The sequence below is a fragment of the Aspergillus campestris genome (assembly GCF_002847485.1).
Source record: "Aspergillus campestris IBT 28561 chromosome Unknown P168scaffold_6, whole genome shotgun sequence".
Taxonomy (NCBI): Eukaryota; Fungi; Ascomycota; class Eurotiomycetes; order Eurotiales; family Aspergillaceae; genus Aspergillus; species Aspergillus campestris.
In genome coordinates this window covers 509763-533534 of record NW_020194341.1, presented here as the reverse complement: position 1 = coordinate 533534, position 23772 = coordinate 509763, and the positions used below count along the sequence as shown (strand labels likewise).

Below are 23772 nucleotides of genomic sequence, written 5' to 3'. Positions count from 1 at the left end.
AACCTGATTGGTTCCTCAGGCACTCCGCCGACCGGATGCTGAGTCATGCTGCATGACTCAGCAGCAGTTTCCCGCGGGGATCACGTGTCTCGGAGTTCCCCACGAATGGGAGGCCGCGATCCCTTCATCGCGCCATCGTTCCTCAGAGGGTTGATAAGCCCGCCTAAGCTGTTTTTTTAAGTCGAGCTGTGATCGCACTCTTAAACTCTTCCCAGGGTCCTCCACTTCTTCTTATCTCCTTGGATTTACTCATACCTCAAGTCCAAACCCCCCTCTCTGACACGCGCAATGGAATCGGAAGCGTTCGAGGACATCCAGAAGGGTGGTGGAGCCCTCCGCACTATCAAAGATTTGGGTGCCGGCGCGGCTGGTGGAATTGCCCAGGTGTTGCTTGGTATGTCTGTAATTTCTTATCATGGTTGCACTTCGCGTTGAAATATTATTGCCTATTGTCCTGGAGCCCATCTTTGTGGTTGGTTTTGTGTTCAATTGAAATCCCCAGTTTCCTCGCAAGGAGCGGCATGTTGAAGAGGGACAATTGGTGCCCCGCCAAACAGGCACACATCACATGCCTATACCTATACAACTTCACAATGTCTGTCGACATATTTTGCTAATAATATCATAGGACAACCGTTCGGTAAGTACCAATCAAGTAATCGTGCAGGGCCCTTCCCCTAAGCATGAACAGATATTATCAAGGTCCGCCTGCAGACGACCACGCAGTACTCAAGCGCCCTGGACTGCGCCACCAAGATTTTCAAGAATGAGGGCCCCTTTGCTTTCTACAAAGGTACTCTGACGCCCTTGATCGGTATCGGTGCCTGCGTACGTACTCCCCCAATCCCTCGCTTCACAGAATGCCCGACTGATGATGGCCCAGGTGAGTGTGCAATTCGGCGCGTTCCACGAGACACGCCGCCGCTTGGAAGAGCTTAACAAGAAGAAATACGCGGATCCGAGCCTCTCGTATGCGCAGTACTTCCTTGCCGGTGCCACCGCCGGTATCACGAACAGTGTGCTCTCGGGCCCGATCGAGCACGTGCGTATCCGCCTGCAGACCCAGCCGCACGGCGCAAACCGGCTGTACACCGGGCCCCTGGACTGCATCCGCAAATTGTCAGCCCACGAGGGCGTGATGCGGGGCCTCTTCCGCGGCCAAGCGGTGACTTACTTGCGTGAGGCGCAGGCGTACGGCATGTGGTTCCTGACGTTCGAGTATCTGATGAACCAGGATGCCAAGCGCAACAACGTCAAGCGCGAGGACATCTCCAGTCTCAAGGTTGCGACATACGGTGGTATTGCGGGTGAGGCGCTCTGGCTGAGCAGCTATCCGTTTGACGTGGTAAAGAGCAAGATGCAGTGCGATGGCTTCGGCGACCAGAAGCAGTACAAGACCATGCGCGACTGCTTCAAGAAGACCTATGCCGCGGAGGGTCTGGGCGGTTTCTGGAAGGGGCTTGGGCCCACTCTACTGAGGGCCATGCCCGTGTCCGCGGGTACCTTCTTTGTGTATGTTTTCTTTTCCTTTCCAGTCGCGACTTTTGCTTCCTTTCTTCCCTTCGGTGCTAACTAGAGATATAGTGTCGAAATGGCGATGAGAGCTCTGGGTTAAGATGAACATCTAACCTCATCGTCCTCGTGTTGTGCCATCCCCTTTTAGAGTTCTTGATATCCATGTCTCGTTTAATTCAACAGAACGAAGGCAAAAGTTATTAGATTTTTTTTTTTTTTTTTTTTACATACATATGCTTGGTCGTTATCATCGTCTGCAGGTTTAGACGACTGATTTGTCTGGGTTTGTGCATTGGATGGATACATTGGTTCTATCTATGAAATGAACATCTACTGATTGTAAATGCTGTCTTCCTATACCCGACGTATGTTGGATATGTTGTCTGGAGTTTATATACTGTATTGCTTATTTATCGCACCGCTTTCGAAGGATCCCTGAGCAATGAATCGTGGGAGTAGAACCAATTCATTCCTTGAATACCCGACTCGGTGGCAGGTTATATGGTTAACCATCTCCCTGGCCTTCAAGATCATTAATTCGACCGCTTGACTAATCGTTCCCCTTATCTCGCCCCCACATGTGGCTCCATAGCTACTGAATGATCTCAGGAGTCCAGCTTCCATGGTCAATTCTTCTCTTTGGGTTTGGGACCAGGAGTCAACCCGCTAATTAATCTAAGACAAGCGAACAGGAATAGAGTAAGACAGGGGGCTTCAAGAATAAATAGGACCGGACATGTGACTTAGAGACTGGCTCATCGACCGATGAAAAGCATGAGCTCTTTAGGTTCGTACCAGTAGTCATTCATATACAGTGGAGCAACGGTATAGCCAAAGCCATTGACAGTTACAGGATATCTCTACACACTCCTTTTAAGAGAATGAATGAGATTGTATGACCCCCAATCGGGAGTATGCTTTGGCAGCCCGGATACGAGAAACAAGGAGACGCCATGTTACTGAAAATAAGGTAATAAGACTGCGGTTTCATCAGGCAAAGGACCCGCTTGCTATGGGATGAAAGGACCAATGTATGAATGAACGGCGGTCTTTATTACACTGATATCATAGATGTTGCTGACACTAGCTATCGTTGATTTCATGATGCAAGATCAAAAGATGCTGACAATGCGATATGCCTGGTTCAGAAGAACTAGTACAGTCAACCAGTGCGTCAACCCAATACCCAATAAAGAAGATCGCAGGCTTCTGAATTTCTAAAGAATGCAACCAAAGACTGTCTCAAAGAACTTGAAACAACTAGATCAATAATCTGAACAGTTTGCATTGCTGACTCGCCGGACGGGGCATAGTAAGATGTGCTATACTTGAAGGCTGTGTTGATTCCTTTGTCAAGTCCCTTGAGATTCCCCAGGATTCTTCCCCACCTAGTCAGGAAAGAACTTGGACTTTGGCAGTGGGCTTTCCATGTCACCCAGAGTCTTTCTTTGATTGTCAACTTTAGTGTCCTGTTATTCTGATCTGGTTTCCTGGGCCTTTCTGTTCTGACTCGGGATATAAGAAGGGGTCGAGGCACCTTCTTGGATGTTGTGGTCCCACTCACTCACAAAATCTCTCTGTGCTCTAGAAAGTGATCTCTATTTGTTAAACTGACAAGAGCATTTGATCCATTCCCAAACTCCCCATTATGTCCGACTTCAAGTACACGGGGTATATCCCGGACCGCGAGTTGATTGTCGAAATCGACAAGATTCTTCGTGCGGCTGGAATTCCGAGTGTCCTCTGGTACACCGGTGCGATGGACATATATGGTGTTCCTACGTATGAACCGGTAAGTTCAGGGAATAAACTTCTCGTCTGAGAAAACACGTTGTGCGATGATTAACTGCGATAGGTCTTTGACTTCGTCATTCCCGATCATCAGATGGACGCGGCGGTCCAGACTCTGAAAGACGCGGGCTTCTCCGATGGCGACGGTAAAGACATCGTTGGCACTTGCTATTGGCAGTGTAGGAGGAAGAAAGAGGACATCCAAACTACAGCCCCCTGGCCCTGCCACTGGTTCCACTTGCACACGGCCCCGTGGACGCCGGACAAAACACTCTCTGAAGACAAATACAATAGCATGCTACTGAGTCATGACCATGCTGACCTCTGCCTACATCGAAAGTCAGAGACCTTCTGGGCACTCCCAGATCCGAGTCTCGAAGACCCGGCGCCAGACGACCCTAATTACATGCTGGCAACCGACCCCCGGGTTCCCGTCTGGGGATATCCCGTTCTCACCGGTGGCCGCTATACCGTACCCGGCTGCCGAGTCCAAATCCCGACCCCCTCCCGTTGCACGGAGTCCCTGATTCTCGACAAGGTGCGGAAACTTGAAATGGTGGACCATGGTTTTTGGTGGGAACGTCACTTGATGTATATGAAACAGTATGTGTACAAGAAGACAATTGATGAGGGTTTTCTCAGCCCTGCTACGTTGGATCCGTCGCTTGGAAAGATTTGGAAGGCATACCTGAAAAGCCATGCCCCTGTGAAGGAGTTTCACCGCAAGTACTTTACCCCCTTGCCGGAGGCTCTGATTAGGAAGGGTACGCTTCCGGATACTGCGGTTCCATGGGTGATGACAGCCGACGAAGAGTTGGTCTTGATATACGCAAGGGCTGCTGAGGATAGGGCTATTCGTGAAAGGCGCGCTGCTGAAAAAAACTGCCGCGGGAACAGATACCGCTGGAACGGATGCCACTGGAACGGATGCCACTGGAACGGATGCCACTGGAACGGATGCCCGCTGACATGGCTTCTGCTGAAAGGTTTGCTGCTGCACTCTTCAATCAAATTATAGGGGTGTCTCCCTGGAGAATGCCGTTTCTAGCAAACAAAGGAGCTCGTATACGTCTAGCTTCTAGGAAGGAAGAATGCGAGATAGGCACGGTTCCTGCCTATCGTTTTATTGCTGCTGTTCTCGTCGGCCTGCTATGTTGTTTACTTTTGCTTCGTCTCTGCTCCATGGATTCACGAATCTTCTCTTTTTGTTGATGTACCTAGATCGCTCATTTACGATGTCTGTTGAGTCTTTTGAATGAATTTGCAATCGAATCTGGTCTCGATACAAAACACTCAATATAATGTAACCAAACCTCGGAACCCCCAGTCAAACTCAAGCATCACATCACACATCGAGAACAAAAGAAGGAAGGCACCACCATGCTCATATCTATCACAAACGAAGCTTTCTTACCCAGGCATTCCTTGTCCTACGGGAGAAGTAGACAGCATCATCCAGTCCTGCCCGGAAAGCATCATGCTGCCATGGCTCCCAAGTAACACCCCTGGGTAGTCTGGCGGCCAGCTCCCACGCATCCCGAGCATCCTGATCGTTTTTCTCTTTGGTAGAACGCGTCCCGCAATAGTATACTTTTATTGCAACCATATCCTTCACAGAGAGGAAAGGCGGATGCTCCACCTGGGTGTTCCCGATCCTTATCGCTTCTGCGGGGAGACCCTCACAGAGAGGATTAGCGAGCATGCGACGATAGTAGGGAAGCGCAATCTGGTGGGAGATCAGATCCACTTGGACCAAGCGAGTACTGGAACAGTAGTACAGAATGTCGGCACGAAGTTGAAATTTCTCTGGATCAGCTTCGACAAGGTCTATCTTGATTTCATCGGTTGGGCAATCGAGATCGATCATCAGATCCAGGTCCTGCCATAAGCATGTTAGAGGGTACACATGTCGGAAAATAAGAACAAGTAAAGAATGGCCGGGGGGGAAAAACATTGGTTTCTCGGTCATGATTGCCTAGGTAGTGCTGAACACAAAACCCCCCGATGACAGCAAGCCTCTGGTCTCCCCGTGCCAAAGGGCCCTGCAACATGTGAATCACATGAGAAAAGGCTTGACCCAGTGGGTTGCGAGAGTTGTCCGAGTTGTCCATGGATAAGGGAGGTGCGTTAAAAGTTCACAGACAAGAGGATAAACAAGGGAATAATGAATCGTATGATATGGGATATACAGTATCTAGCAATGAAGCAGTTATTCAACAGCTATATAGCAATGCAATTATCTATAGAATGACCCAAAAGATTCCAGAGAATTCATCCATCTTATATCATGGGACATCTGGCTCTAACTCTGTAGATTGAACGAGCTTCTCTCATGTTAAGACACAGTACTATCCTGAAACCGATAACAACAAAGAGCAGCGCCGATATTAATCTTATCACGAAGCCAGAAGAAACGTGGTTTTTGAATAGGGACATGACTTTAATGACCCATCCGTGTCTTATTTCTTTGATGCTGCAAGTGAGACCTGAGCTGGGGTTAAACATCCGAACACGTGTTGCAGATGAGGTATTGACGGCAGGATAGTCTGACACCAGGCCAACAGATACAATCATTCCTCTGTCTAAAACTTCCATATACCCGCAGACACTACAGGTCGTGCAGTAGTTCTTATGTTTGACCCAAGACACCATACAGTTAGCCCCCTGCCCACACAGCAAGACATACTAGATCAGGTAGCTATCTTCTCTCCTGAACTGTCTACAAATCGTGTAACATAACATACCCATCTACGTCATTGTCATCTTTCCCTTCGTATTATCTAAATGTCTACAGTAGTACCAAGGGAGACCTAACAGAGACATGGATCTGAGGAAGAAGATCTCGGCCACTGCACCCAAAGGTCGAACGGGCCGAGATTCACGGACAGCTGCAATGGCAAGATCGGTCGCCGGTAGGGCAAACAGCTACTGGAACAGCGGTAGTGGGGAAGACCAAATTGGGGCAAGATGATAATTGGAACTGTTGTATATAGACTTAGCCGCTACGCCAAAACGCTGACCAGCGTTTGGTATATGGCTTAGCCTGATTGATATTCCTAACATATAGTTCCCCCACAGCACGTGCCTCGCAGTGACCCTAGGGTAAACCAGTCATCAGTAGATGGGAGTCTCTCGCTCAGACTAGAGATACTACAACTGCGTACATGGTAGTCTGGACACAATAAAATATGACAGCCACTACCCGAGGAAGTTGGAAGGCAATAGAGTAAAGGAATCTCAAACTTGTTACCCCCAGTTGAGCTTTTTCTACAGTTGGATACAGGAGACCCCCCAAGGCAAATTACTCGTGAACACGCCTTCGTTAATACATGTTTGACACACAATTGGTAAAGAAGAAAAAAGAAGAGAAAATCATTTCTTTACAATGTTCTATACAATACAGTCCCATAATTATCACAGTGCTCGCGCGTAGGCAACCTACAAAAGAAAAATATCAAAAAGTGCCAGAACCTTTTATTGCCGATCCTGGCTAGGCGTATCAGAAGGCTGCTTGTCTGACGGGGCCTCAGCAGCGGCAGCGGCAGCCTCGGTCGAAGCCTTAGCAGCAGGGGCCGTAGCAGTCGAGGCCTCAGTACTCGAAGCTTCGGCAGCAGAGGCTTGGGCAGCCGGGGATTCAGGAGCCATGACCTGAGAAATGGAAGCCTGAGTTGTCGCAGCATCATCAACACCTTCTTTCGCAGCATCTGGCACCAAATCACCCTCCGTAGCAGGGGGGAAAGTAAGATTCTTATTCTTGGCCTGCTCCATTCTTCTATCCCGTCCAGCTTCCGCAGCCCTTCCGAGAATGCCGGCGATCAAGGCCGTGGCACGCAAACTGTCATCGTTCGACGGAATGGGATAGGTGACACAGGTGGGATTCGCATCGGTATCGATGACGCCGATAGTGGGAATATTGTTGAGACCACACTCATGCAGCAGGACTTCGTTCTCGATGGGGTTGAGGCAAATCACAAGGTCCGGTTTGAGGGAAGGGCGGTCGACCAGCGTCTCCTTGTACTGGGGCAATTCTTCGTCGAAGGGGTTGACAACCATGGTCTCGCAGTGGCCAAGGATCTGCTGGCCGTTGGTCAAGCTTCCGGGAATCCACCGCTCAAAGACATGGTAAGCACCAGCCAGTTCGGCGGCCCTCACCACGGCTCTCTTCTGGCCGGGGCGGGTGCCGACGAAGAGGATCAGACCAGCGCGGTACGAAACCTCTTCGACTACCTTGGCTGCACGGCGCAAATAAGCCGCCGTGGCATCCAGGGAGATGATGTGAATTCCATCACGGATACCAAAGATGTAACTCGAGTTTTGGGGGTTCCAGCGAGACGTCGAGTGTCCGAGATGCGTCTGATTGGCAAGGAGCAGTTCAAGGGAGATGTGGCGGGGGTGCGGTGGGCTTCGGTAGAGAGCCTCTGGTAGGTATGCGTCTTTCACCTGGCTGCCAAGTCCAAGATATCTGTTTTCTGAGCACAAAGGCGAGTTAGCATAGACGCCCAGGAGCAGAGCGCTCTGCGGTGAATCGGAGGCTGTGAGGCTCACTTTGGGTCTGTTTCTCGATGAAGGTCTGGTGCGCAGGACTTTTGATCCCACTTTGCGGAGAATCTGTTGACCGAACGGAGCTCTCTTGGTGAGACACCTGCTCTGCTAAGGGGCTTTGCACCGCGGTGTCGACAGGAGGTTCGGTCGAGAAGAAGCGATTTACGATGCGGGTTGGGCGGTTGAACGCGAGAAGTTGGCGGCCTGCAATGCGCGAAAGAATTAGCAATGCATATTTCAGAAAAAGTTAACAATTTGAAATGAGGGTTTGACACTCACTCTGCCGCGTGCACACATTTCGGACAATCATGTCGGCTTGCGATGGACTGGTGTTGGTCAAGAACTATCGCAACTCGTGAGAGAGCCTTCCGCTGAACTTTTGATGTCGGTCTTGGCGGCTATTGTACCTGAGGCACCAATGATACAAACATGTCAAACAGCCGGACTGAGCGGCCCGGCTTATCAAAATGTGGAGTCGTCAGGCACCCTAACATACTGTAGTTGATGCTCTACTCGTACTGTAGGAGGAACTATCAACCCAAAGGAAAAAGGTCTCTTATACCGAACTCATTTTTGATATCATATCTAAGCTGTTTATGCTCGATTCTTACGGCAGGATCTCTACGATAGTCGCATTGTATGCAAAAAGGCTATGGCGCGGATAGGCGCGGCGTATCTGTTGTAAACCGAAAATATCAATCTCAATAGGATGTTCTCACGCATGAGGTTCCATTTGTTATCATTCAGGGCATATATTTAAATTTCCATAACACTATTCCGTCAGATCCTATATAGCCATTTGGCACGGCCACCAATGATGCATGACGAGGAACGAGTATTATACACGAGCTAGGTACACAAAAATGCTGCTCACCAGCTAGCCAGAAACGAAGAAGAAAACGGGGCAAAAAGAAAGGTAGGTAGACCTAATCCACCAGATCCAGGGCAAGACAGTTCAACGACCGACGTCCACCGCCACGAGAGGCGGGCAACTCGACCCAATCCTTCAGGACATGCGTAACCCGGAATCCAAGCTTCTCAAAGACCCTTACGCTTCCATGGTTTCCGACAAAGGCAGTGCTTCTGATATACCTGGCATTCATGCGAGGGACGACCCATCCATAGATAAGCGTCTTCATAGCAGCTGTCATGATCCCACGGCCATGATGAGATGGAGCCAACCAGTCTGTTGTTGTGTCAGCAGAATCAATCCATGATTTAAGGGCTGTACGCTCATAGTTCTCATATGGTAAAACCAGAACCACAGTGAGAATTCAAAATGAAAGAAACAATAAGTAAGAAAAACACACCCCCAACCGTCCAAACAATCTCCCGATCCCCAGCCCGCCGCATCGAATTCCTTTCAACAGCATCCGCCCTCTCCCTGCTACCTTCGGGTAAGTCCAGAAACTGATACCGGGCGATATCAATTGCCCCAATGAGGGCATCCTCCTCAATGGCACCATCCTGCCCCTCCTCCATAATCTCCCGGATACACTGGAAGGGACACTCGTCCATAGGCTCCTGCGTGCCCAGCCGCGCAGCTTGCAGCTCGTACTTGTAGTGCATGGCGGTCCAAGACCTTGCATCTTCCAAGGTGTACGGGAATGGCGGCCCAAGGAGCCAAGTTGCCACGAGTGGGTCGTTCATGTTTTTGACGAGGGCCGCTTCGTCGCTTGGGCTAGGTTGGCGAAAGGGGGTGAGTATGATGTTGCCATGAGGGGCGGCGAGTCGGATATAGGGCTCGTTGGTTGAGGGGTTATAGAGGATGGACATGGTCTATGGATGGGATGATGAGCCAATGGTTTATAGTAAAAGAAGAATAAAAGAACCAAAACACACGTAGACTATTTGTTCATGTCTATGTATCTATCAGTTTATCTGTCAATAATTGTCATATCTTTTATGCTTGATCTCAGTGACTCACACTCCGTTCAACAGTCACAGATTTCTAGCCGCACCTATTTACATGATTTTGGTGTCCGAGATATCATCATCTCCGTGGCTGTTCTTACCTGCTTAAAGTTATACGCCATCAATGCTGGCGTAGTATTAGTGTGTATATCACGTCCAGACTGAATCGAGGCTATTCATAACAATGTCGTCTTGGCTTCGTGGCGTTGTATACGACCAAGCTGATTCAGTAAGATAACATGTCTATCTTACGCTAAAGGAAACGGTCTACTCCTCCAAGTGGGTAATTTCATAAATGACCTGCAGATGCTTCCCTGCCTAAGCGGTTCTTACTTCTTACTGCTAACATACGTGTCCATGGATATATGCCTAAGGCACTGAGACCGGCGATCGCATGACCCCACTTGAGGGGTTCGGGAGGGCACGGATACACGATTGTGCCGATCTCGATGTTGAGACTCGTGCACATTTACGGATCAATTTATTAGGATAAGATAGTTGTAGGTAATAAAATCTTATAATGTGGATTCAGTAAGCAACAGTGGAAGAATAGGGTCATTCAATTTTGATAGAACGATGCAAAACTTGAACAACAACAAGCCGGGTATACAAAACACAGTTTCGACGAGACTCGAACTATCCAGAATTGTATCCCACATTATCGTAGCCAGCCGCAGTGACAAAAGTAATCTCACAACAAGAAGGAATGTCAAAGACCCGGCCGGCCGAAGAAATCAAGAGAAAGCATCTATGAAAAAGGGAAATCGTATCGCAGTCGTCACAAACGCAAAGGAAAGACACATCAGCGGTGAAAGAGGAAAGAGACCGAGAAGAGAAGAGCAATGAGGGGAAGCCCATTTATTTCTTGAAGAAACCGCCCAGCTGATCCATCATGCCACCACCACTGTGGGAGCCGCCGTGGGAGCCGCCGTAGCTGCTGTGGCCGCCGTGGCCGCTGCTGTAATCGGGAGGGCTACCCTCGCCCTTGTTCTTGTGCTTCTTGACCGCGTCTTCGGCGATGCTTCCCATGATCGCACCGCCGATTGTTCCGAGGATGCCATGGTCGGCCTTGTGGCCTGCGAACCCACCGGCGGCACCACCGGCAAGGGCACCAGCGAGACCGCGCTCACCCTCTTGAGCTCCACCGGGTCCCTGCTGATCGTATCTGTGAAGTGGACTCCGTTAGTGGGATGTTCAGTTTGATGGGGGGGTGGGTGACGGAAGTGGCTGGAGACATACTCAGACTGGCCAGACTGGCCATACTGGTGTTGCTGGTGTTGCTGGTGTCCGTACTGGCCCTGCTGTTCGTACTGCTGCTGGCCGTAGCCGTGGCTGCCGTGCTGCTGACCACCGTGGCCGTACTGGCCCTGGGACTGGTCGTAGCCCTGGGACTGGCCGTAGCCTTGCTGGGAAGGGTAGCCGCCTTGCTGAGAGTAACCGCCCTGTTGACCGTAGCCCTGGGACTGGCCGTAGCCCTGGTTATACTGCTGGTTGTAGGGGTCAGACATGGTGAATGGTGTTCTTAAAGTGCTGTTGGTTGAAAAGTTGGATAGAAATAGAGAATAGAGAGGAGGAATAAAGATGTGTGTTGATGGATGAAGTAGGAGGAGGGGGGAACGGGGTTCCCCTGTGTCCCTTTTATAATAAACTGGCGACCACGGGAGCAATGGTTAAGATTACCTGGACCAGAGGTTCAGCCATTTTGGGCCACAGGGCTGAGTCGTTGCTGCAGCAGTACCCCACCTGAGCACCACTTCCCCCAGTACGCCAAGCTAGATGGATGTTTACGGAACGCCCAGTCACCGTACCATTAGTCACTACTCAGATGAAGTCTACGCTCTCAGGCAGGCGTCTAGAACACTTCCCGCGTGGCTGTGTTGACCAAATTGATTGCTCTATCATTCTAGAAGACAGTGAGGCTGAGCCAGTGAGGATAATAGTGATCTCATTTCTGAACACCAACTAAATCCCTAGGTTCGATCAAGTCTTGATCAGTATTCATGCCCCGCTGATCGTCATATTATGGTGGGCTGGGCATGGTGGAATACTTTGGATCTAGTACGGTCCTTCTACTTATGGAGTATACTACTCCGCAGTCCCAGGAGATTTGAATGGCTGCCTAGATTACACTGCAATACTACCTGATACCATTGTTCTCGTAAGATGTATCTGAGCGAGTAGCCCAGCTACTACTGCAGTCATTGCAGTGGCAATTACAAGTACACAAAGATATAATGCCCAATTTGGGACAATAATTGGAAGTGACGTGATGGTACTGACTTGTATGTATGATAGGATCTGTATTGGTTGGAACTATAGTTACTGTACTCCGTATACTCTGTATCCGTACATCACTAATTATAGCCGAGTATGGCGTAAGTTACTGCATCGCGTACAGAAGGCGTACAGATCGTGGCTGTGTGTTGAGCCACACAGTGGCGGTGTGGGGATAACGTGATCTTACGTCAGTGTCCAACTGTCCATTGCCTAATGCTTCCTTCTGCATGACAAAAGTCTTCCAGAAGACTATCGAATCCATGCTGACTCTCTTGTTGATATTCATCGTCACATTTGAGCGGTGTCTCACCGAAATTATGGTACCTTGTTCTAATTTCAATTCTGGTACGCGCCCCATCGGTTATGCCCGAGATCCATACAAACTCGGTTCCGCCGTCGCAGGCAGCCATATTCTGGTCAACCGAGTTAGGGAACCATATGATTAACCGTATTAGCCGTCAACTTCCGATGCTGCAGTCTTACGTATATGGTCTTGTTCGATGCCGATGGCCACATAATTACTAATTATCATTACCATCGCCAACTATCGCCCGCCGTTTGAGGATCCACCCGCTGTTTACTGTGCAGGTACTTGCTGTAGAGGCTTTTCCAAATCTGGCCAAATGGGAACCACGCGATCCTCAAAGAACTCATTCTCTTGTGGAGGAGTAAGTGGCGGTATGTTAGTAGTACAAAAGTGAGTCCTGTCTTACTCCGTAAATTAGGCTTTGTTTAGGACTCGCTGTCGTTTTGAGACCCATGACAATGAACAAGTCCACCAAAGAAGATGATACTCTAGTATTTGAGACAGTGGAGATATCAACCGGTCAATAATGTTGACGAGTCTCGATTCAAGCTTTCTTCACCATAATTGTATTGCTGTTGTAATCGGCCCCAGTCGAAACAATGAGTATGCAGTGTCTCTATAAACTGCGTGGGCCTTGGATGCAATGCGGTATTTTTATCGCACCCTTCCAGCATACCAAGCAACTTACCCATGCTATCTTTGTCATTCTTGAACTCCTGTCGACTCATGCAGCTCACATGACTCTCCTGTGCGCGAAACTCCAATCCAGGATTGGCTCCTTTTAACATCGGTTGCACTGTGGCAGATCGCCTGACACTCTATCAGTATCTAAGGATTATTTAACCTCCCGTCCATCCAGATAGAAGACTTCCATATATCCATGCCAGTTTCATTTATAGACATATCATGGACATTTGAAGCTGAGATTCGCCAGATTCCATCCAGATGATCAATTCTACCGCGTGTCACCTGCCTCCCCCATGACGCCTTCCTCCACAACATCTGCAGCGCTTATCATTCCTGCCCCATAGATCAAGGCGCGATGCACGAGGTGTCTCCTTAAAATCACCTTTCATGTTGATCACCAAGTGCCATGGCTTCTCCATGGACAGGACCATCCATAGAGTCTCTTCCATATCGCCCAGCTATAGTTCAACTAGCACAATGCCTTGCCCTGCTATATCGTATTATGCCCTTCTCTTCGCCGTCTTTCTCTCTCAAGCCACAGCCTGGATCCACAACACCCCAAATGTGTACCTCATCCGCCATGGCGAAAAGTCGGGCCTCTCCAAAGACCGCGGGCTAAACTCGGAGGGCGAACTGCGCGCGGAATGCCTACGTAACATATTTGGAGCCAACTCCACCTACGACATCAAGTATATCCTCGCGCCCAAATTCAACAAGCGTATGCATTTCCTAGTCGTTTACATCCCAACAACCTAGATCCCAAAAGAAAGGGGGGAAGTTAGATGGATTGTCAAAGTATAGTTATACCCGCAACTATACAAATACTAACCCAACTCCCAAACAACAGAAGGCTATCACCGCCGCTCCTACGACACCGTCCACCCACTCGCCGAAGACCTCGGCCTTTCCATCGACACATCCTGCAAGCGGAACAAGCCCGGCTGTCTCGTAAAGAGAATCAAAGCATACCGCGGCCCAGGCAACATCCTCATCTCCTGGCGCCACAGCAAAATCAGCGCCATCGCAAGCAAGCTGGGCGTGGACGAGGTACCGGACTACCCGGATGAGCGGTGAGTCGTGCTTTTTTTTTCTTGCACTGGACATTCCGTAAAAAGACTTGCATATACATATAGTATAGTTTTCAATGGAGTGGAGTGTTTGTTTTACGTCCTCGTGCGATCGGTCGATCGGCTGGCTGATTATGGTCTACGGTCTAGGTTCGACCTTATCTGGACGATGGTCTATCCGTATGAGAATGTCACATCGGTAGAGAGTGAGAATTGTCCGGGTTTGGATGCGCAGTCTGTGTTGCGGGTGCAGGTCTGATTTTATGATGCTGTTGTTGGAAGGATGAGGATGTCGTGATCTAAGTATTGGCTACATGGTATGGGTGATTTAGCAAGAGAATGCCTCAAGCATGTCATATAAATGTTTGGATGAAAAGGGCCTGTTACTGGTTGAGTCTATACTCAATAAACTGTATATGTGGTGACTAGACTGTGGATATATAACCAAAGATGTTCTCAGCTCCACATGATTCTGAATGTCTATAATCGTCGATAGGGTTTATCCAGATTCTAAATAGCATTCAATTGTAAAAGTGAATACAATCCTTATAATAGACAACTGTTTGTAAACCCTCTTAACTATCAACGATCCACTTGTTAGTGAAAGAAGACACTACCAGTTTATACTTAGTGACAGTAAGTTTGTAGACAATGTATAGTTAGATGTGCATATAATAGCTAGGTCAGCACTAGTATAAATAAATGTGCACATCAAGGCGGTCAAAGAACTGCCCGGCGGAGTCGAGCCAAATGCCAAGATTTCATCCACCCAGCCGATTTTTTCGAACTGCTTCGTTCGACCGACTGCCCGTTGGATTTCCAGTCCAATCACCCACCAGGTTACAGCACTGTCATTTTTACTTCTGGAACCTTGGATGGTCTGCTGAAGTCACAAGTTAAGCAAGATGGATGATATCGAGGTATGTTGTTAAACTGCGCGCCTGAATTGCCCCACTTGAAAATCAAAGGACTAAAAGTCGGGGTTTTTTTTTTCTTCGCTACAGGACCGACTGCGCAGCCACGCACAGGCCTTTGACGGCCTTTTGTCTTTGATCCCCGCGAAGTATTACTACGGTGATGATGGCAGCGTATGTGATACTCTGAATTTTTCATCTTCTGTCAATTTTCCACTGCCCCGGTGTTTCAGGATTCTCTGCTTTTCTCCCTCTCCCCTCCCCCTCCCATTCCCTCTCTGCGACCGGTTCGTGCGCCAGGACATGTCTGACCATCGAATCCTATCCTTAGCAGGACCAATGGCAGCGCAAAAAGCAGACCAAAGAGGAAGCTCGTGAGGCGAAACGGGCCAAGTTGGACCCCGCCTCTTCCAAAACCGCCAAGGACATCATGGATGAAAATGCCCGCAAGCGCAAACGGGAGGAGAAGGATGGAGCCCAATCAGACGACGCGTCAGAAGGGCCTGAAGATCTCGGCTCCGAGGCTCCCAAGGAGGGGTTGAAGCGCGGCGATGTCAAGCAGAAGAAGCAGAAGCAAACCGCAGACGCTTCGAAATCCAACGAGGACGCGGAGGCGCGGAAGAAGATGAGGGAAGAAAAGAAGGAGCAGAAGAAGGCCAGCCAAAAGGAGAAGAAGAAGGCCAAGGTTGAGGCGAAGAAGTCTACACAGCCTGCACGGAAAGAGCAGGAGACCGCGACGAAACCCGAGGCGAAACCCAGCAAACAAGAGTCAAAGGCTGGAGCGAGTGATGATAACGACGATGATGATGCTGAAAACGAAGCCGCGGCAGAAGGGTTCTCTTTGGAGTTCAACGCCGAGCAGACAGAGAACCCCTCGTCAGTTTCCTCGACGCCAAACTCCCCCGGGTTTGATGCATCCAACGTACACTCCGGCAGCTCTTCCATCTCCTCCATCGTCCCTCCCACCGCCCCTACTGATGCCTCCAATGCCGAGAGCAAGCCCCTGAAAGCCACCCCCGAAGAGTTGAAGCAGCGGTTACAAAAGCGCCTCGACGAGTTGCGCGCCGCGCGGCACGCCGACGGGTTCGACGGCAAGCCCGCTCGCAACCGCCAAGAACTGATCGAAGCCCGCCGCCAGAAGGCCGAAGAGCGCAAGGAACACAAGAAGGAATTGCGACAAAAGGCGAAGGAGGAGCTGCAGCGCAAGAACGACGAAGCCATCGCCAAGCGCTTCTCCCCCGGCGGCTCGGGATCCCTCCTCGCTTCGCCGCGGTCCCCCGCCGACTCGGTCGGCTCAAACAGCAACAGCTACTCCTTCGGCCGGGTCATGTTCGCCGACGGCCAACACACCGACCCGACCCTGTCTAACATCCGCGACGAGCGCAAGCGCCAAGTGGTCCAGGACCCCGCGGCAGCCCTCAAGACAGCCGAGTCCAAGAAGGCGCGATTCGACAGCCTGGACGCCGAGAAGCGGGCCGAGCTCGAGGAGAAGGACATGTGGCTGAACGCGAAGAAGCGCGCTCACGGCGAACGCGTCCGCGACGACACCTCGCTGCTCAAGAAGGCTCTCAAGCGCAAGGAGTCGGCCAAGAAGAAGAGCGAGCGCGAGTGGCAGGAGCGCCTGGATGCCGTCCGCAAGGGCAAGGACATGAAGCAGTCGAAGCGCGAAGAGAACCTCCGCAAGCGTCGCGACGGGAAAGGCGGCGGTGACAAGAAGGGCAAGAAGAAGGCGCCCTCCCGGCCTGGCTTCGAGGGAAGCTTCAAGACTAAGGTCGGCGGAAAGAAGAAATAATCACGTCCCTTCTACTTTACCTAGGCATCCGTCAACCTAGGGTATCGTCCTTTATACTACCTTACTTCGATCTTCCTTTTCCTCCAGATGTAGCCTGCCCTCTTCCGTTTCTTTTCCCCACGATCTATTGCCGTGAGAAAAGACGTCATGCATATGATCTATTCCCGGCGAGAACCAATTCCCGAAAGGGCGAGAGAGAGACAGGCTACAACTGGAAATCCCCAAAGGCAAAACGAGCAAGGAAAGCGCGAGGATTCCAACCAAAAAAAAGATTACGGAGATATGGTGTTTGGGTGCGTTTGGGAGGGGGTTTTTGACTTTTCTTTCATCTGTCATGATTTTTTTTTTTTTTCTTCCTTCCCTTCTTCTCTTCCTCACATCTTTTTTCTTCTTCTTCATCTTCTTCATCTTCGAGTCGTTGTAAATGTGCATACCTAGGCAGCGATCTAAGTGTCTATACCAAATCCATGGAGTTTTCTTGGTCATCTGTCTTTTGTTGGTTGTGTGAAGTGAAGTGAAGTGAAGTGAAGTGAACTGTATATGTGTGTGTGATACCTGAGGTACTTTACTTACTCCTACTATGATGTATGGATGTATGGATGTGTCTACGGGGTAGGTAGTGAGGGAGGTAGGTAGGTAGTGAACCTGGGAAGTGGAATCTACATATAATCATAATCAGAACTGGCACACTACATCAAGCCTACTCCTTTGGAATATACACATGAATATTTAGAAGATTCAAAAAAAAAAACAAAAGAGAATATGTTTATGTTGATTGATTGATCCCTAAAGACACAGTACAGAAATAAGTAGTGAACAAGGCAGAACCCCTCGACCAAATAACGTTACAAAAACAAGACAAAGTGAGAAAAAGAAGAAGAAAGTAAAACAGTCGTCCCAAGAAGCGAAGTTACTGCAGTATAATCCGACGAGTACACGAAAGTTTGGACGAGGGTAGACATAAAGCAGGGTCAAACGGTCAGTAATATGTACAGAGCTGGAGCGGTTGAAGAGTCTACCCCCGTTCGTTGCCGGGTGTTGACTTCAGAACCAGAATTGATTTTGATGATTTTTTTTTCTGCATTTTTGATTATTTGCTTTGCTTCTCATAAAAAAACAGGTATGGAAAGGTCTCTTTTCCTTCTTCCAATGGATTCCTTTTCATGGGAAGAGGACCCCAAAAAGGTATGACAGCTAACGGTACGCCACCGTGAAGTATATGGACTACATGTGTAGATCGGTCGACCGGATTTATCGGTAGGGCGCATCGGCTCTGGCGGCGGCCGCAATCTCAGGCTCCCACTTATCACCGTTGGATAGTAGCTTCTCCTTGTTGTACAGCAACTCTTCGCGGGTTTCCGTGGCGTATTCGGCGTTGGAGGCTACAGCGGTTAGCAGGTGGCTTTCAACTGGTACAAAGTTAAAGACAAAAGAGGAGCATACTCTCAACAATGGCATCCACGGGGCAGCTCTCCTGGCAGTAACCGCAGTAGATGCACTTGGTCATATCGATATCGTAACGGGTCGTCCGTCGGCTTCCATCAACACGTTCCTCGGCTTCGATGGTGATGGCCTGGGCCGGGCAGATGGCCTCGCAGAGCTTGCAGGCGATGCAGCGCTCCTCGCCGGTGGGATAGCGGCGCAGGGCGTGTTCGCCACGGAAGCGGGGGGAGATGGGACCCTTTTCAAAGGGGTAGAAGATGGTGTATCTGCGGTGGGATTGATTAGCTTCAGCTTCCGCACCTTGAATAATGCAAGACTAATGAAGGAGGGCGATGGTAGTAGGTGGCGCTTGACGAGATTCCGCACCGCTGCGCCGTTCAAGGCGGGTTACATCTGGGAGAGCGGGAGGGGGGATAACACTTACGGTGGTCGGAAAAATTGCTCCAACACCACGTACATGCCGCGGAAGATCTCAGCCATGAGGAAGTATTTGCTGGCCTTGTCCAGAGAGGTCTCGGAATCCTGGTCCCATCTCTTGGGTGTGGGCAGACGGAAGGCGGACTGAGAGGGACCGGCCTGGGTAGCAGCCCGGATTACTGAGGAAGAGAAGTTTGCGGATGAGGTCAAGGGACGCAGGGACGAGGCGGTAGGGCGGCGGTAGGCCATAAGCCTCACGACCGACGATGAGGGAGCCATCGCGGAAGACGGGGAGGGTGTGGACGGGAAGAGAGGGGGGTGTAGGGAGGGACAATTGGGGGGTGAAGATAGGATTAATGAGGTTCAACTGGAGGAGGAAGTTCCATCGGGTCAACTTGTTGCTTTGCGCTTAGGTCATGCCTTTCCGCGGCAATATTATTGGCCGCCCGCAGGATTTGTGCTGCTTCCGAGCCGCAACACCAAAAGAGAGAGAGAATTCATTGCTTTGCTCCGTCATCCGTTCCATCTTGATCTTTCCAACCACCCTCCACATCTTCCCCTTCTCCTCCCCGTTTAACTTACATTCCTTCTCTAGGCTACAATTGCCTTCTCTTTTTACATCTCTACCACCATGTTTCGCTCCGCTGTCGTCCGCTCCTTGAGAGCCTCTGTGCCTCGTGCCGTCCGCACTCCGGCCTCCTTCCAGATCCGTAGCTCTCCCATCGCCCGTCCGGCTCAATTCGCTCCTCGCTTCGCCTACCAGGGTGTCCGTCTCTACTCCGCTCCCGCCGGTCTGAACCAGGAGGAGGTTGAGGGCCGTATCGTCAACCTGCTGAAGAACTTTGACAAGGTGCGTTTTTTCCCGATCGCGTTCCCTCGGCTGGTTCCCTTCGGGGAATCCAGGGAATTTCAGGAAACCCTCCCAGAAACTTCGGAAGGGCGCAATGGCTGACATGAGTGATTTGATTTAGGTTTCCGATGCTAGCAAGGTTCGTTGGACAACCTTTTCCCCTTCCATTCGACTCGTCTGCGGCTAGGGAGCGCTTTTCCGGAATGCCGAGATCGTGGACCGGGGAACATAACCATCTAACCCGTTTACTATGATAGATCAACGCCTCCTCGCACTTCTCGAACGACCTTGGTCTGGACAGCCTGGACACCGTTGAGGTTGTGATGGCTATTGAGGAGGTATGGAACTTGCCCGGTCGTACCCGTTTCGGGATATCCGCTAACCCATCGCGTAGGAGTTCAGCATTGAGATCCCCGACAAGGAGGCCGATGCCATCCACAGCGGTAAGTACTCATTTGTGGGGATGGAATGGTTGGTGGGATGATGAGTGTATACTGATCGCTGTTGTTTTCGACTACAGTGAACCAGGCTGTGTCTTACATCCTGGCTCAGCCCGATGGTAAGTCTTACATTGTTATACCTATCCTTATTTGTTTCAGCAGCTGACCATGACTAGCCCACTAATTTATTGTAATATGATGACGCGGATCTGGCGTGGATGAGATAGAAGAAATGAAGGGATAGTATTGGGGTGCATCTGCGCGGGCGTCTCGACCTCGGGACCATGACCGTGTAGTCGAAGGCGCTACTCTGTATGCCGATCAGACCGTGCTTTTGGACCCTGTTATATCGTGTATATCACCATCAATGCAGTTTTGTCAGACCTACGGGTTAGTGGAATAGATTGTGTTGACTATCAATTCGGGCTTCGCATGATTGATGTATCGAGTATTTCTTCTCCGGAGACTGTCCCAAATCATTGACCGAACAATTACAGAACTCGATCCAGATGAGTAGAGTGGGAGGTGAGTGTAGGTGATGCCGAATCATCCGGGGATAGAAGCATAGTACAAGGCCAATGCATAGTTCGATAAGCAATGGAAAACCAATAAATGGATCTATAGGTACATTTACAGGTATATTATCCTCTACAAGTATATCCTTAAAACCCAGAAAGACCATGGAGGGTAGTTTGTAGAGTAGCGATAAGGTGTATCTTGCGGCTCAGGCACTGTCCGTCACCGGCGCCGAAAAAGAGCCACATCGCAGATTCTGACCGGAAAGTCAAAATTAATCCGTCTCAATAGTTCTTTGACCTTTGATCGAGTTGCAATTGATGGAAATTATTTCAATAATTTCTTTTCTTTTGACTGATAATTGTTGACTTGAATTGATCGGCTCAGCTATCTTCTTGGTGAGTTAATTTTTTTCTGGGTCTGGTCTAGAGTTCTTTAATCTCTAGTCCTCCTCGTTCTCCGCCGCCCCTGACAATTTCCCGCCCCAACAGGAAACAATACCTTACCTGCTCCCTAACTGCACCTTACTACTGCTACTCTTATTTGGACCACCACCACCACCACCACCACCACTTCTACTACTACTCCTACTTCGACGACACCTCATCCCTACTACGACGATTCCTACCGCCCCGACCGAACCTATCTGTCAACTTCCCACTCCCCCTTCAACTCTATTTAGGTTTCGGGTTAATCTTAGTTCTCCTCTCTCGGCCACCCCTCTTTCCTCAATCAATAAACCCGTTCATGTCGCACGCGGGACTAGCCTAGATTCCGATTGTTACGACCTTTTTGTCGACTCCGTCCTCACTTACCTCCCCCCCCTCCGCTCACTCTCCGTCTCCGATCCCCTACTATCCAGATGTCCGCAGCCGGGGGCTTGACTCGCCGAAGGGGTGGCGGTCGGGTCGCTGGCGCAGATGATAACGACGACAGCAGAGTCTCGTCTCCCGTGTCCCGAAACGGCTCTGCGCTCGACCACCGCGGTCCCGAAACCTCCTTCACCAGCGCCGAGAATGGCCACAAGATCGCCTTTGACCCTCGGGACATCAGCGAGACCGAGGAACGCAGCAAACAGCCCAAGCTGACGCTGATGGAGGAAGTGCTGCTGTTGGGTCTGAAGGACAAACAGGTGAGATCGGGAACCGCGGGCTTTTCGCCCTCTCTGCGCGACGGGAGTTCAATCCGCTGACGTCGAACCTTTGGTCTGGTAGGGGTACCTGTCGTTCTGGAATGAGAATATCTCGTATGCCCTGCGCGGCTGCATCGTCATCGAACTGGCGCTGCGCGGCCGAATCAGCATGCAGAAGGATTCGGCTCGACGACGCTTCCCCCTGGCCGATCGCGTGATTGAGGTTATCGACGATACGTTGACTGGGGAGGTCTTGCTGGACGAGGCGTTGAAGATGATGAAGTCGAGCGAGAAGATGAGTGTGAACTCGTGGATCGATCTAATGAGCGGTATGTGCGAGGCAAACTGGGTCACCGCGACGGCCGGAGTCGAACAATACTGACGGGGAACGTGACATGGCAGGCGAAACGTGGAATCTGATGAAGATCGGCTATCAGCTGAAGCAAGTACGGGAACGTCTTGCCAAGGGTCTCGTCGATAAGGGCGTCCTTCGCACGGAGAAGCGAAACTTCCTCCTCTTCGACATGGCAACGCACCCCGTCGCCGACGGCGGCGCCAAGGACGACCTCAACCGCCGGGTTCGCAACATCTGCACCAACCGCACCGTCATCCTCCCGCCCAACACATGGCTGCCGGAGGACTCCGAGTACCGGTACCTGCGGACGGTGGTCATGGTGTGCGCCGCGTATGCGGCCAATGTGCTGGAGAATGCCCTGGTCACGATGAGCCACGAGTCCCGCGAGCGGGCCTTTGCCCAGGTGGATGAGCTGCTGGCCGAGTATTCGCAGTTTCCGTTCGCGCGGAAAGCGGGCGGCGGGCAGGCGATTGGGGCCAACCTGGCGCAGGCCATCAACGAGGAGGTGGAGAAGGGCAGCGAGAGAGAACTTCAAATGGAGGTACGTGTATTGTTTGAAAGTCCCTCTCAGGTTCCTACGAGACTAACAGGTTTGATCGCAGATTGTTGCCGCATGTCTGAGTGTATTTACCCGTCTGGACTCGCTATTGTAGAGCAGTCCTCCAGCTACTCTGGTTATCATGTTCCTTCCTACCCATACCAAGCCCTTTCCTAATCTCCCCCATCAATCTTCTTCTTCCTTCATCCAGCTCCCGTGCGTAAACCGCATATTCCTCGCACACCCGGTAAGGGTTTATACGGGCAGAGTAACAACCCATAGTGGAAGCATTCATGATACGAAAAACCCGCCATCCCTACAAAGCGGGAGGGGCCCCATTGCATTGTTGACTTGACTTTGACTTGTACGAGAGAAAGTTTGATTAATTCATCTGCAAACTGACACACCGTTTTTGATTTTTTTTTTTTTTTTTTCCCCCTTTTCTTCCCTTTGCTTTTTTATCTTTTGTTTCCCCCATCTGCGCGTTTCTTCTTCTCTCCATCGAACGACACTCAAGCAATCCATACATACATACATACATACCCCTTTTGATCCAATTCAGAATTCCATGGAAAATTAAAAAGGAGAAACGTGGGCTGGTGATTCAAATACAATCTTTTGTCTATAGAGTGCACATTGAGCGCGTCTATCTATCCACTTGGTGGTTTGCCTCTGTTTCTGTCCGCATGGGAGAAGAGAAGCCATACTGGGCGAATCAAGGGCGTGTATATGCGTGTTTTGCCAAATCATATGCCCATTCTATCCACCTAGCCTGTGGTTGGTTATCTACCTATTTGATGATGGTCAAGCGCGCAAGCCCATCGGATCGAGACATCAATTCACGGGGAATGGATGATCGAAGGAGGGAGCAGGGATCAAGCAACCAACAATCATATACAAGAAGCATGACAGGATCAAAATCGAGAGAGACAGAGAGACAGACAGAAGGAATAGGGCCCATATTATCCCATCCACCTCCCATTTTATCATTTCCACTTCCTTTACTTCACTTCTTCACTTGGCTTGTTTCCGGGCACCGGTCTCAACAAGTACCTTTTTTTCTTCTTATCCTTCGCATTATTCCTTTATTTTATTTATACTTGTTTCTATGCCAATCACCCTTGTAATAGCGCTTCAACTTCTTTCTTATCTGGCCCTATTTCAATCTACCCTATCTTTCATATCAGCAGTGACTTTGATATAAACTGCTTATACCATCCACCGTCTCCATCTATCTATCTATGGGTATATTTGCCTCAATCTTCATATGTTTGG

The 23772-nt window shown here is 50.1% G+C and overlaps 10 protein-coding genes across 10 annotated transcripts; 6 read left to right on the top strand and 4 right to left on the bottom strand.

Annotated features, from left to right (window-relative positions):
- Positions 1 to 239: 239 nt before the first annotated feature.
- P168DRAFT_290243 (putative mitochondrial carrier protein (Ymc1)) lies at positions 240 to 1740 on the top strand. The gene is made up of 5 exons (XM_024837166.1): positions 240 to 394; positions 629 to 640; positions 692 to 828; positions 884 to 1512; positions 1585 to 1740. The coding sequence occupies exons 1-5, from the start codon at positions 289 to 291 to the stop codon at positions 1613 to 1615; spliced, it is 915 nt and encodes a 304-aa protein (XP_024692751.1). The 5' UTR covers positions 240 to 288; the 3' UTR covers positions 1616 to 1740.
- Positions 1741 to 2842: 1102 nt separating this feature from the next.
- Positions 2843 to 4534, top strand: P168DRAFT_327138 (uncharacterized protein). Its single transcript, XM_024841207.1, has 2 exons — positions 2843 to 3307; positions 3371 to 4534. The coding sequence occupies exons 1-2, from the start codon at positions 3164 to 3166 to the stop codon at positions 4322 to 4324; spliced, it is 1098 nt and encodes a 365-aa protein (XP_024692750.1). The 5' UTR covers positions 2843 to 3163; the 3' UTR covers positions 4325 to 4534.
- A 186-nt stretch (positions 4535 to 4720) lies between these two features.
- Positions 4721 to 5414, bottom strand: P168DRAFT_304475 (uncharacterized protein; the record flags this gene model as incomplete). The annotated part of the gene is made up of 2 exons (XM_024838848.1): positions 5259 to 5414; positions 4721 to 5185 (listed from the first exon to the last, which is right to left on the bottom strand). Coding segments are annotated over exons 1-2 (564 nt in total), but the record flags the coding sequence as incomplete, so codon positions are not given.
- A 1279-nt stretch (positions 5415 to 6693) lies between these two features.
- Positions 6694 to 8178, bottom strand: P168DRAFT_304474 (mitochondrial 37S ribosomal protein uS2m). The gene is made up of 3 exons (XM_024838847.1): positions 8128 to 8178; positions 7852 to 8052; positions 6694 to 7775 (listed from the first exon to the last, which is right to left on the bottom strand). The coding sequence occupies exons 1-3, from the start codon at positions 8156 to 8158 to the stop codon at positions 6781 to 6783; spliced, it is 1227 nt and encodes a 408-aa protein (XP_024692748.1). The 5' UTR covers positions 8159 to 8178; the 3' UTR covers positions 6694 to 6780.
- A 461-nt stretch (positions 8179 to 8639) lies between these two features.
- On the bottom strand, positions 8640 to 9696 carry P168DRAFT_327136 (GNAT family N-acetyltransferase). The gene is made up of 2 exons (XM_024841206.1): positions 9159 to 9696; positions 8640 to 9034 (listed from the first exon to the last, which is right to left on the bottom strand). Exons 1-2 carry the CDS (start codon positions 9622 to 9624, stop codon positions 8775 to 8777), a joined length of 726 nt encoding a protein of 241 aa, XP_024692747.1. The 5' UTR covers positions 9625 to 9696; the 3' UTR covers positions 8640 to 8774.
- Positions 9697 to 13510: 3814 nt separating this feature from the next.
- P168DRAFT_318494 (putative phosphoglycerate mutase family protein) lies at positions 13511 to 14359 on the top strand (the record flags this gene model as incomplete). The annotated part of the gene is made up of 3 exons (XM_024840205.1): positions 13511 to 13751; positions 13881 to 14103; positions 14251 to 14359. The coding sequence occupies 3 exons, from the start codon at positions 13511 to 13513 to the stop codon at positions 14357 to 14359; spliced, it is 573 nt and encodes a 190-aa protein (XP_024692746.1).
- A 551-nt stretch (positions 14360 to 14910) lies between these two features.
- P168DRAFT_290235 (putative 60S ribosome biogenesis protein Rrp14) lies at positions 14911 to 17253 on the top strand. Its single transcript, XM_024837165.1, has 3 exons — positions 14911 to 15020; positions 15105 to 15188; positions 15346 to 17253. The coding sequence occupies exons 1-3, from the start codon at positions 15006 to 15008 to the stop codon at positions 16804 to 16806; spliced, it is 1560 nt and encodes a 519-aa protein (XP_024692745.1). The 5' UTR covers positions 14911 to 15005; the 3' UTR covers positions 16807 to 17253.
- Positions 17254 to 17576: 323 nt separating this feature from the next.
- On the bottom strand, positions 17577 to 19018 carry P168DRAFT_252974 (NuoI/complex I 23 kDa subunit family protein). The gene is made up of 3 exons (XM_024834361.1): positions 18674 to 19018; positions 18250 to 18515; positions 17577 to 18188 (listed from the first exon to the last, which is right to left on the bottom strand). The coding sequence occupies exons 1-3, from the start codon at positions 18943 to 18945 to the stop codon at positions 18058 to 18060; spliced, it is 669 nt and encodes a 222-aa protein (XP_024692744.1). The 5' UTR covers positions 18946 to 19018; the 3' UTR covers positions 17577 to 18057.
- Positions 19019 to 19176: 158 nt separating this feature from the next.
- On the top strand, positions 19177 to 20418 carry acpA (acyl carrier protein). Its single transcript, XM_024832809.1, has 6 exons — positions 19177 to 19516; positions 19638 to 19655; positions 19774 to 19854; positions 19911 to 19959; positions 20037 to 20075; positions 20133 to 20418. The coding sequence occupies exons 1-6, from the start codon at positions 19298 to 19300 to the stop codon at positions 20138 to 20140; spliced, it is 414 nt and encodes a 137-aa protein (XP_024692743.1). The 5' UTR covers positions 19177 to 19297; the 3' UTR covers positions 20141 to 20418.
- Positions 20419 to 21044: 626 nt separating this feature from the next.
- P168DRAFT_290232 (GOLPH3/VPS74 family protein) lies at positions 21045 to 22900 on the top strand. The gene is made up of 4 exons (XM_024837164.1): positions 21045 to 21604; positions 21687 to 21933; positions 22007 to 22500; positions 22562 to 22900. The coding sequence occupies exons 1-4, from the start codon at positions 21335 to 21337 to the stop codon at positions 22610 to 22612; spliced, it is 1062 nt and encodes a 353-aa protein (XP_024692742.1). The 5' UTR covers positions 21045 to 21334; the 3' UTR covers positions 22613 to 22900.
- Positions 22901 to 23772: the final 872 nt, after the last annotated feature.